The sequence below is a fragment of the Lupinus angustifolius genome, chromosome LG15 (assembly GCF_001865875.1).
Source record: "Lupinus angustifolius cultivar Tanjil chromosome LG15, LupAngTanjil_v1.0, whole genome shotgun sequence".
Lineage (NCBI taxonomy): Eukaryota > Viridiplantae > Streptophyta > Magnoliopsida > Fabales > Fabaceae > Lupinus > Lupinus angustifolius.
In genome coordinates this window covers 18234516-18247199 of record NC_032023.1, presented here as the reverse complement: position 1 = coordinate 18247199, position 12684 = coordinate 18234516, and the positions used below count along the sequence as shown (strand labels likewise).

Below are 12684 nucleotides of genomic sequence, written 5' to 3'. Positions count from 1 at the left end.
AATTCTAATTATTGATCCCTTAGCCGGATACAAACAATATTCGCTTCCACATTAGTGATAAATGGAATATTCCGAAAAGATAAGAAGAAAAAAACTCGAGTCAAATAGTCATTGGTGTCCCATGTTACTACATTTACACTACGATTAATAAATAAATAGTAAATATATAATTGGCGGGTTTAATGAGAATAGATTAATAGATTAATCCAAAACCGCGTTTTTTGATTGGACGAAATAGATGAAACCAAATGTGTGATGACTTCAACAACTGAGACGAAGAAACCATAACCAACCGATTTTTCATTTTCTAAACTTCAAATACCAATAATCCTCTTTCTCTTTCGTTTTTTTCGTTTTTCATTTTCTCTGGAAAAAGTGATTGCGTTTTTTTCCGAAGAAAATTTTATTTTCTTCTTCGAACTTTGGAATAGTTAGTATCGATTCCGTTTAGGTACTTAGATCTCAAATTTCAGTTAGGTAATGTTCGATTCATATGATGTTTTAATTTTTGAATTTTTTTAGTTACTCTCTACGAACTTTTAGGGTTTTATTTATTGCAATTTATTAATCTTTGCTTGTTTTGGCCCTTACTGGAGTAATTTTCTTTCTTAATTTAAATGAATATCTATGAGCTTAGTGTAGTTAGTGAGAAATCGGGAATGAAACTCTGCATTTATTGAGTATTTTCTCTGATAAATGGGAAAAATGATTAAAATTGCAATTAATTGATGTATTTTTTGCTCTGCTAAAGTTATTGTTTTCACTATTGTAGGTCTAATTTGCGGCTAAATTTCGATAAGTATTCTTTTCGGGTACCCTGTTACTCAATTGTAGCATTGAGTTGAAAGGGTAAAGTGCTTTTCATCTGTGGTATGTTGATTGCTTGACCTTGCACTTCAGTTTCTGCAATGGCCTACCCGGGTTCAATGCAATTGTCTCCTGACTTCAGGCTCCACAGTACTAGTGGATTCTGTAATTCCCATCGCGTACGTGGTTATTTGAATCTGACATTGTTTAAGTAATGCACTACTAATGCCCTACTTTTCCCCACTGTTTAGTTTAGAATGATGAGTTTCGTTTCCATATCATTTGACAGAATCTGGTGGGGGTTGGTCACTTACATTTGGTTACAGTAAATCTGTCACCACTTAGCTTGGTATGTTTGATAATCTATCTGTTCCTTTTATACTAATTTGTTGGATTTTCGATTGCTTGTCAGCTTCAATTGCATTTGCTTGTGTATACAGTTGCTGTTTTGCCTTTCTATGTTAAGTCTCGTATCTGATCCTTGGTAAGCTTTCTTCCAGAATAAACAGAAGCAGGATTTTTCAGCACCCCATCTTTTAAGTAGAGTACCACCAATAAGGCGTGTGCCTTCCAGATGTAACATGTTTGTATGTCGATCTGTCCTGATACCAGGTGGAGGGAGTGTGACTCCGCTCCTGAAATCTTCTGCTGTTATTTTAACAAGGTTGGCCTCTCTCTCATAGTTAAACCCAACTTAATGGATATACATGTTCTTGTATATAATTTTCGATTAGTATCCTTCGTTTTGCTATAAAACATATGTTTGTTAAGGTTTGTGCACCGCTTACTTTAATGTAGTAAAATTTAAGCTTTCTAGCCTTACTCATAACTACACACATTACCATCATCATACTCATGCCATGGGTACTTTCTGCACCTCTTCTAAAATTCATGCTAATTTTTGTGCTATAATAGCATGTAGTTATGTTTAAGAGGTATATAGTTATGTACCATATCCTTTCAGACCAGTGAACTTCCTTTGGCATCTTTCTTAATTCAATGACTTATCTCTAAGCCATCAATGTGTTGTCAGTCATCTAGTGTCAAAGTAAGCTTCATGGCTACTCACCCTTCCGACGCTTTGTTTTTGGTATATATTTATTAGCTTGTTGAGTTATACTTTGGAAGTAACTTCAACTGGTAACACTACCTGTTTCTTTACTCTCTTTGAGAAGTGAATATAAATTGGTATTGACTGGACCATACAAACTTTAATTAATTGGTATATGATAAGTTTGATTTGTATTTTTGTGTTATTTCTGAAGAACCAATTGATGCTGCAGTTCTATTATTATTGCTACATCTCTTTTCTTTTTATTTTTGTTTTATTTTTTAATGTACCATTTAATGCATAATTCATGGGAACATTTACTCTTATATACTTATGCAGGTCATATGATGCTTTACGAGGAAGCCCTGTTTTGCTTCAGTTAATTCCGGCGCTCGGTCTCATCGCCTTTACTGTTTATGGTCTTGAGCCACTCCTACGCCTCAGCAGAGTTCTATTTCTTCAAGTAGTGACCGCACATTCTTATTTTTTCTCTGATTACTATAATTAATACCTCACATATTGTCTGATTTATGACATACTTTCAGAAGACGGATAGTAGTTGGAAGAAAAGTAGTTCGCGATATGTTATGACATCATATTTTCAGCCTTTGCTGTTGTGGTCTGGAGCAATGCTCATATGCAGGTTTATTTGTGGATCAACAAGTATATCCCACCTGTAGCCCCTATTTGTATTTGATCATAGCATAATTTTTCAGGGCATTAGATCCACTAGTCCTGCCATCAGAGGCCAGCCAGGTTGTAAAGCAGCGGCTGCTGAATTTTGTTAGATCTTTGTCAACAGTGATTTCATTTGCTTACTGTTTATCAAGGTATTAATTTCATGAAGAAGAGGAATGCCTGGCCGAAATTGGAAATGCTTTTCATATTAATTTCATTTATGATTATTTTACACTCTAAATTATGAGATATGCTCTCCCCTCCCCTTAATGTTGGTATAAGTTTGCACTGCTCTTGCTTAATAATTTGTTACGAATTTATTTCTGTACTTGTCACAAGGAAAGTGTTTACCTTTTTCCCTTCTATTGTACTTTTTCACTAATAGGTGTATTAGGTTCTCTGTGGTGTTTAATTTATGATGTTAAATGCTTGTTTTTTTTGTTTTCAGCGTAATTCAACAAGCACAAAAATTCTTTATGGAGGCAAATGACTCAAGTGATGCAAGAACTGTATGTTTCTGTTACATATTCATTCAATACCCATGTCAGTTCTTGTCATTTTCTGATTGCTGTGTGCAAAGCATTTTGCTGCTATAATATTGGTCGACTTGTTATTTTTTGTTGTCAGAACATTTGAAAGAAGCCTTTCCCGTAGAATTTTTATTTTTGTTTTATGTTTTAAATACCATTACAAATAAAGGCTAGGAATACAATCAACATATAGGAAATACAAACTTATTATTTGCATTTTTTGGGTACATCACATCCTTCATTTTCTGTTTTTTATCTTTCCGTGAGAAGTCCCAAAGCTGCAAATCTATTTATTGGCTTCTCATTTAAGAAAATATTGACTTACAGATGGGCTTTGATTTTGCTGGGAAAGCTGTATATTCAGCTGTATGGGTTGCTGCTGTGTCATTGTTCATGGAGTTGCTAGGTTTCTCCACACAGAAGTGGTTAACTGCTGGTGGTTTGGGCACTGTATTGCTCACACTTGCAGGTCGTGAGGTACACCATTGTTTCTTTTGTACTGTCTTACTAGTGTGGTTTGTTGCAGTCCTTTATTTCATTGCATTTTGTGGATCATTGTAATATCAACTTTGTGAAAATCTGTAAGTGTAAGTCGTCTAGTGTGTAGCCGGTAACCATTTTTAAAGCTAAATAAACTTATTAAATTGATAAAAATGATTTGAGAACAACCCTCTCAAATAGGGTAAAGGAGATAAAAAAATATAACAAACACCACCCAGCTTAATCAAAGGAGCACAAAGGCAAGAGATAAAACACCAAAAAGGGGCCACAAAAGACTCAACCACACCCATGTGTAGCCAATAACCACTATCAATTAAGTAATTTTTATTATATACAAAAATAGCAATTAGGTAATACTCTGATTTGCTGCCAGTCTGATTTCATATTTGTGATTAATCCAGATATTTACGAACTTTCTTTCAAGTATAATGATACATGCAACTCGGCCATTTATTTTAAATGAGTGGATTCAAACAAAGATTGAAGGATATGAAGTTTCTGGCACAGTTGAGGTTTGTATCCCTACCTTTCTGGTCCAGTAATTTATTTTTTATTTGAGTAACTTACAAGACAAATAGAACGATTACCAAAGGTAGATTTCCTTATTTGTGTAATTTTAATTATGTTGTTTTCATTTTTAATTTCTTCTCCAGCATGTAGGATGGTGGTCACCAACTATTGTGAGAGGTGATGATCGTGAGGCAGTTCATATTCCTAATCACAAGTTCACTGTAAACGTTGTAAGAAATCTGAGTCAGAAATCTCATTGGCGCATCAAGAATTACATTGCTATCAGTCACTTGGATGTGAACAAAATTAATGTGAGCAGTCTTCATTCACATACTTCAAAAATTGTTTGAAGGACTTTTTGATGTATTCTGTTCATGTGGAAACTGACGTTATCTCCATTACATTCTCTTCATGCAGAATATTGTAGCTGATATGCGCAAGGTTTTGTCTAAGAATCCTCAAGTAGAGCAGCAAAGATTGCACAGGAGGGTTTTTCTGGAGAATGTCAATCCCGAAAATCAAGCTCTTATGGTGAGTATCTGTTCTATTCATTGTTTATACTTTTTAAGTTTATATTTGTATATATGGAAAAGCCTTCAGCTTTTATTTTGCAAATTTACTGTCTAAAGCATCATGGTTCTTTATTTATTAATTATCTCACTTTATTTTTCGTTGATAATAATCATTTACCTTTTCCATCCTCCTTTCTGGAGTTATCATTATCTTACTAAGGGTCCTTCTTATTGCAGATATTGATATCTTGTTTTGTGAAAACTTCACATTTTGAAGAGTACCTTTGCGTTAAGGTAAGACCCAGAGCAATTGTGATTGTGTTCCACATTGTGTAATGTGATTATATGTTGTATATTGTAAGTGTTTGCTAATAACTATAGGAGGCAATCCTCTTGGATCTTCTCAGAGTTGTTAGTCATCATCGAGCTCGTCTGGCCACTCCGATCCGCACAGTTCAGAAAATATATGGTGAGGCTGATTCGGAAAATATACCCTTTGGGGACACCATTTTCAGTCGATCCAGAGCAGCAGCAAATCGCTTCCTACTGATAGAACCACCATATAAAGTTAATGGTGATGATAAAGTCAAGCCTTTGACTCGTTCAACTCGTACAAATGAGGAAAAAGATGGCAAGATTGATGAAACCTCAGCATCTGATTCCAAAGGAGATGACAAGTCTTCAGTGACGTCAGCCTCCTCACCTGGTGTAAACTCCAAGGATAAATCCAAGTCAGTTTCTGAAGCCCAAATTCAGCAGAATATGGGCTCTGATAGTTCAGTTGAGAAGAGCCCCAAAATCTTGCAGCCTAAAAAAGATAGTGCAGGAGATGCAGGGAAGGGAACTTCAGTTCCATCAACTAAAAACAGTGCACAAAATCCTGTGCCTGAAGTTTATCCTGTGGCTTCCCGTGAGTCTAGCCGAAGAGAGACTGCTTTTGCTACTTCACTGCCAAAGCAAGATGAAGAGAGATCTTCTGTGTCTTCATCACCCGAGAAGACTTCCAAAACCTTGCACCCTAAAAAGGAAAGTGGTCCTGTACAAGGTGCTGTGCCTGGAGTTTCTCAAGCTACTACTTCCCATGAGTCTAGCAGGGTAGACACAGCGTCTGCTATTTCTTCACAGTCAAAGCAAGATGAAGAGAAATCAGCTGTGTCTTCATCATCAATTAGACCTTCCATGGAAGAAAATATTCTTCTTGGTGTTGCCCTAGAAGGCTCAAAACGAACGCTTCCGATTGAGGAAGACACTCCATCTCCTATCCCTGCAGAGTCGCAAGAATTTGCTGTCCAACGGAATGGAAGTGGACCCCCTGCTAGCAAGGATAAGAAAGATGGTCAGATGTCTTCATTTCCAACAGCTAAGCAAAATGACTAGATTAGTAGCTGAATAAGCATATTAGAAGTTGATATTTTAGTATGTCTTCTATTGAAGTTGTGCAAAAAAGTACACAGCTGTCTTTTTAAAGTTGGAATCATGCATTGTATTTTCCCTAGTTAATTGCCTACATATGTACATAATTGTCAATTCCTGATTTCTATATCTGTATCCAACACCTCTATAACATAAACTGTTTCCCATACAGAACATCTAGTATAGCGTTTTTGTTTATGGTTTGTTCTCTACTATGAGAACGGACCATAAAAACCATTTTCAATTATAAATAGAAAAGGAAAAACGCAATGTTGTGTTCTCTATCATTGGCATGTCATATTTTCATGGGTAGATAAATTGGAGTACCCCTGGCCAATCTGTGTTTTTGGTAGTGATTTTGTTTTATGTTATGTTAGAAAAGGGGAAAATGATTCAAATTCTTGTATGAAGAAGTTTGAGGAGGGGTGGGGGATTTATGTAAAAACTTTTCCCTTTAAATAGAGGTTGGCAATAAGGAAGAAATGAGTTTGTTTTAATTGTCGTTTGGTTTTTCACTTTTAACTGTCAAGCAGGAGAAACCTTTTCTCTTTTTCTTAAACAAGAGGAATGAAAAGCAAATGGAGCTTACTTGCACATGATCAATATGACCCATTTGGTTCAGCCATAACAAAAAAAATATGACCCTATTCACTAAAGTTCAGAATTTGGTTCTGGTGCAACTTATCCTCTAAAGTTTTCAAATTAATGCTATTAGGTTCTCATATTCCTCTAATGCCAACGTATTGTATATTGCTTACACAACAAAATTTGATGAAGTGAGACTTTATTGAGTATTATGCCACATCATAAAGAAAAGAGTTCCATGCCAACATATTGACTTGATTGCTTGAAAACTACCAGAATATCACTGCCATTAGAACTTGGGAGGAGAAAAAATGAACTTCAGTGAAATCATGGAAACCAAAAATGTAATGAAGTCGAATCAATTTACAAGTGCCGAAAATCGCTCTATTAAGCTCTACACATGCAATCAGGAGCAGGATATGTATAAATTGATTGCTTCTCCTTTCTTAATCTTATCTGCCCTTGTCTGTTCTTATGTCCATCAAGAACTGCATGCTGGAATTCTGACCAGCTCAAGCTATTATTCTGAAATAGCTGGCCCAACAATCCCATGCTTGGTTTGATAGTCTTCAGATTCATATAAGCGCGGTGTCCCACCTAGAGATGCAAAAGATTCATATAAGCGCAGTGTCATACCAATACAAAGCATATAGAAAATCAGGTTCACATTTTAGGTAAACAACTTATTTAAGTGCCTACTCAATAAGCGCTTATAACCTTACTATAAACTCTCTATCTTATTTCATAAGTTTCTATGACAAGATTGTTGGAATAAAGTAAAAAGAGCTTATAGAAAAGTCACAAATTATTTTCATAAGCCCTTCCAAACACATGCTTAAGTGCACATATGATTAGATAAGCAATAAAAAAACACTCTATCAGCTCTTCCAAATGCCCCCTTATTATAGCTCTATTATATTAAGGCCTTTTTAAGCCTAAAAATAGTTTTGTAATTCTTCACAATTGTTCAGTTTTAAATAGGATAATTTTAACAAAGATACTTACTAGAGCATTGTGCATATTGCCTGGAGAAGCAGAAATGAAGATGTCACTGTGCATGCTCACATAATAATCAATAGCAGCTAATAATGATGCTTTTCCTGTAAACTTAGCCAGTTCTTCTGCAGAGGCTAGGCTCTTCTTATCTTCCATAAGAGGAAATAATTTGGTTAAAGTTGCTAACCTAGCTTCTCCACCATATACCTGAAAGAACACAATCAATCTAGACTAAGTCCCGTGTTAAACCACAAAATGCCATTCCATGGAGTTATCAAAAAAGTATTAGATTATTAATCACCAAGTTTCTTGTCATGAATATCACAATGAAATATTTGATGTTACATAATCATAGGTCATCATGTTATTTGCTGGTAATGAACCTTGTGGGAAGCAAGATAAAGCCGTGTTCTATTGTTGAACCCCAAAGCTGCCAGGAGCAATCCAATCTCTTCAGGAGTTAGTGGGCAACGCCCTTGACTTCTAAGCTCTTCATCGGTGAATTGAGATTTCATCACCCTTCCTTGCCAAATAACCTGCCGGTACTTAGCCAGAGCAAGTCTCTCAGCTTTACCCCCGCCAAAATCACAGGATGAATGAGCCGCCATATCCTGCATAGAAAATTTAGATTCACATATGTGGCAATCATGAGAGCCTCAGATTTATGGAAAATACACATTTTGTGATAGATATAACAGGGTTACATTGAGAGTTCAATATGAAATGTGTAGTTCCTTAACATTGTAGTTATTTTAAAAGGTCTTTACAACATAATTGTCTTTTTTGTACTATAGAAGCATCTATTAACTAATTTGAAACTCTACAACATAAGCATAAATCATCATCCAAACACATGCAAGCATGCTTACACACAGAAAGCGTAAATAATCAATTCATCATCCACACATGGAACACAATTACACCAGCACACAGGAAAATTATTTTGATGCTAAAGATATTTGAATTAATTCCGCTACAAACAAATAAAGCAGTTAGTCAACTAACTTATAACTGCATAACAAATCTACATGCAGCATAGAATATTGCAGCCCTAATGCAATAAGAAGATTTTCCGAATGAAATCAGGATAACAAATGAATTAGAACTTTATGGAGCTACATGCATGAACTTTGGATACTAATAATAACAGCTCATAAGGAAAGAAAGACTTACTTTGTCAAAACGTAGATGCAACACAACGAACTTCCCAGTTTGCTGTTTTACAAATTGACCAGTTTCCTCCAGCAGATCGCCATTCCCTTCTGCTTGGTTAACTCCAGGAGTTTGCCGGAGGCGATGAACAATGGCGTTTCCTAATTCTTTGACATGTGGAACAAAGCTCAATGCTTGAAAGTTGACCTTACAACGAAGACGCTGGGTATCTGATGGTAGGTTGTTGAATGTCAAACGGTGAGAGAATGGTGCAATAGCAGCAATTCCATAACTGTATCAACGAAAAAATCTACAACATTTGAAAATACATTTTATGTAAATAATGCATCTCTAAAGGAAGACATTGAGTGGCCGATGGCCTTGTGCAGACAACAAATTGGTGCCTCCAGTTTTTTGTTACCATAAGAATGTTTGAAACTTAAATCTAGGAAGAACCACAGATGAAATTCAAAGCAACTTAAACCCTCATTGACATTATCTACTTGATAAAGAAAATGATATCAAAGTTCAAAGAACATTTCTTCCAAAGTTTTTTCTTTTTAAATAATTATATCTCTTTACAAAATTTATGAACATAGGTACATCCATGAATTACAATTAATTCCTAATCCGAAAACAACTCTTAGGGCCAATAAACTATGATGAGTGACACTTGACAATCAACAGTTTCTGTTTGACAGCAAAAAATCTCTGTCTGGCTGGCAATTCCCTGGAAGTGCTAGGTAATTATTACAATGTGAGATACACTTAGGTAATAGGTAGGTGCAAAGATATTTTCTTGTTCAGGAAATTGTTAGCATTTTCAATATAAAAAAGTTATTTAGTGTCTCTAAATAGTAAAAATTATTTTGTATAAACAAATGAAGTCTTAAACCATGAGTTTTGACATAAAAGAGAACAGAGAAATGACTTGATTGGCATGTGAAATCTACCTTATGGCAAGTGCATCATGTCCTTCCATTTGAATGAATCTTCTTAAGTTTCACCTACTATTCATTCTTAAAATGTTTCCTTATTTGAAGTTATTTTTTTCTAATTGAAGCAGGCAATACGTTATGGAAACATGTTTTCCATGCTCAACATTGAAGATTATACACCACTATCATTAATATCTAGAGAAATGACACCTTAAATTACATCATGGAAATCCACTATAATCACTAGTGCCAAAAGCTTCTTTCAGTTATATTGACAATGATATAAATAAGTAACAATCCAAGTAAAGCTATTACTATAGTGGTAAAACCTAAGTCCTATTTTTCGGGGAGGGGCAAGTGCAGAATTTGAGCTTAAGCTATTTACATACCTCTGAAGTATAGGCAAGACATTTTCTATATACCAGTCAGCACTAGCTTGAACTGGTGCTGTTTTAATCCTAGTAGCTCTTATACCCGTGCCATAGTACTCCCTTGTGCTCCAAGAGTAGTCACTAGGAAGCTCTTTAATTATAGCTACTTCATCACGGAGGACATCAATGAAGTGATCCACGTCAAATATATCTACAAATGAACTGTACAAAACATAAGAATTTCACACCAATGGCTACTTCTTACTTCGAAAGTGGAAGAAAAAAGTTGCAAAAATTGTCTACTCTGGATAAACCTGAAATCTTGCCAAACTGGATTCACATCAAAATGTGGTAACACCAACGTCGCATTCAAAATTTTAGCGACAGCAACAGCATCACATATCTTTCAAAGAGAAAAAAGGGGAAGACTGATATTAGATGATTGAACAAGTGTTGAGGCAAATATCTTTCTGCTAATGAGATACATGGTAAAAATACTACTATTATTCATTTACAAGTTATTTTACAGTGATGCTTCATTTCGTTGATCAAATTACACCTTTCCAACACAAACTCAATAACATACCCCCATCCTCTGCTGGTTCAATCCTCCATCGAGGAAAACCTGGATATATCCCCTAGACTTTTCCGGTAGTGCTGCAAGAAACAAATTATATGTTAATAATCAAAATAGCAAGTATTGTTCATAGAAAACATAGTCCTCGTTAATAAGATCAATCACCGAGTCAAGTGAAAAAAAATTAATTTACAAATTGAACTCACAAGTTGATTTTGGAGGGTCGGTACAAGGTTTCCATCCTTGGAAGGTCAAGGGAGACCAGAGATTAGTATGTAGTTCCATAGGCTGGTAATAAACAAACAAATAATCGGTAACTCTTGAACAATTGACATAAAAGCTATATAAATTAAATCATGAAGAATTACACTCACTTTCGGGAATTTCAGCTTAGTCACCCTTGACATTCCTCTTGTTTTAAAAGCTACATTAATGTTTATGAGATTCAATTATCACTATATTTACATACTTGTTAAGCACTCTCTTAGTGTGACTCTAGTAGCTTTTGAAACAAGAGGTATCAAGTGTAATTAATAGCTTTTGCAACAAAAGGTGTCAATATAATTTCCCAATGAAAATTTCAATTTAATGTCTAAACTAGTTACAGTTTCGCGTTGCAAAGCACCCTCCATCAAATCCAAATGCCTAGGCTTAGGAGCAATCCACTCCTGCAATAACAAATGATTGAATCAGAAACTGGGTTTTCATCAAAATTCAAACTTTATCATAGAAACGCAAAATCCAACAAAACCATGATTCAGGATTATTCTGGGTCAATCAAAATTAATTTAAAAATATGAGAAAATGGGACTTACAGAGAACATGGAAGGAGATGAACGAGCCAAAGGGTGGAAGAGATTGGGAAAGAAAGGCGGTAACAGAAGGATGAAAGCAACAGCAAAAGCAGATTTTTGAGAATGGTTTAGTTGGTTCAACAAGTGAAGCACCATTGTAGCAATACAAATTCAATAGCTACAACATGTGAATCATAAAGAGAGTTTTCAGTGAAGATTCGAATGATGCTGGATCAAACCATAGGATGTTTCATTGATCAAAGGTTCCACATTTTCACTTGCGGGGATAAAATGGGAATAACCCACTCAAATTTATTAATTAAGCATACTCACCATATAAAAGATTTCACCATCTTCATATTCAAGTTATTGTTCATATTTTTTATTTGTTATAGTTTTTTTTGTACCACTAAAAATATTGTTATTCTTTATTCATTATAAAAACAATTCCTTTCAAAATGTATGAAATTGAATTGTTCATTTTAACATTTGATTAGTTATTTATGAATTAATAATTAGTTAGATATTTATATCTATACTATAATAAAGAGAAAACACAAAATAACCACTCATCATGGTGTAATTTGTGTTTTTCTATTTTGTTCTCAATATCTTTTTATTTCTACCAAAAAATCATATAATATTATTTTCTTATTTATCCTCATTATCTTCTTATTTTAAAAGTGTATTTAAAAAATTGAATATTAGACCAATAGAATAAATTCAACCGTAAATTTAGCGTAAAAAATTATATTTAAATTTATAAAATACAAACTATACATTACAAACGATAGGAAAGCGGCACGCTAGTTATATATAAAACTAAAACTTTAAAGAACTACAACCAATGATTATGTTTTTTAATTTTTTCTTTAATATTTTTTATTTCTAAACAAAAACTACATAATCCTAGATAACTACAATTAATACATTTCACTTTAAATTGGATATTATAATAAGTACAAAAAATATAACATGAAAAAATATTCTAATTCTCTAAAAAAAATATATAAATTTAATACTTAATGTCATAAAATAAGAATACGGGTCGACAGACACAAATTGTCTATCAACACGCTAATATATATAATTAAAAATCATAATTTTCAGTATGAGTCATGAACTCTTCTTTTAAACTATTTTTTCCAAGTGTCATAAGATAATGTAAGATTAACATATGGGAGAAGATGAATGATGAATATGTTCTTAAGATTGTCAATATAAATGGATAAAATTTTAAATGATAATTTATTAAATGTCTTTTATTTT

General features: G+C 34.1%; 2 protein-coding genes across 3 annotated transcripts; one reads left to right on the top strand and one right to left on the bottom strand.

The window, feature by feature from the left end:
* Positions 196-6286, top strand: LOC109328342 (mechanosensitive ion channel protein 3, chloroplastic-like). 2 transcript variants are annotated; one of them, XM_019561761.1, is made up of 14 exons: positions 196-477; positions 773-986; positions 1097-1156; positions 1308-1471; positions 2198-2321; positions 2404-2501; positions 2575-2688; positions 2985-3045; positions 3394-3543; positions 3969-4079; positions 4221-4388; positions 4495-4608; positions 4827-4883; positions 4971-6286. In XM_019561761.1, exons 2-14 carry the CDS (start codon positions 909-911, stop codon positions 5964-5966), a joined length of 2295 nt encoding a protein of 764 aa, XP_019417306.1. In that variant the 5' UTR covers positions 196-477; positions 773-908; the 3' UTR covers positions 5967-6286. The 2 variants fall into 2 exon arrangements, with proteins under 2 accessions (XP_019417306.1, XP_019417307.1); XM_019561762.1 differs by having other exon boundaries at positions 197-477; positions 1317-1471.
* On the bottom strand, positions 6773-11705 carry LOC109328207 (uncharacterized protein At1g04910). Its single transcript, XM_019561559.1, has 10 exons — positions 11437-11705; positions 11227-11289; positions 10828-10909; positions 10631-10701; positions 10359-10447; positions 10063-10266; positions 8757-9027; positions 7967-8194; positions 7593-7790; positions 6773-7184 (listed from the first exon to the last, which is right to left on the bottom strand). Exons 1-10 carry the CDS (start codon positions 11569-11571, stop codon positions 6975-6977), a joined length of 1551 nt encoding a protein of 516 aa, XP_019417104.1. The 5' UTR covers positions 11572-11705; the 3' UTR covers positions 6773-6974.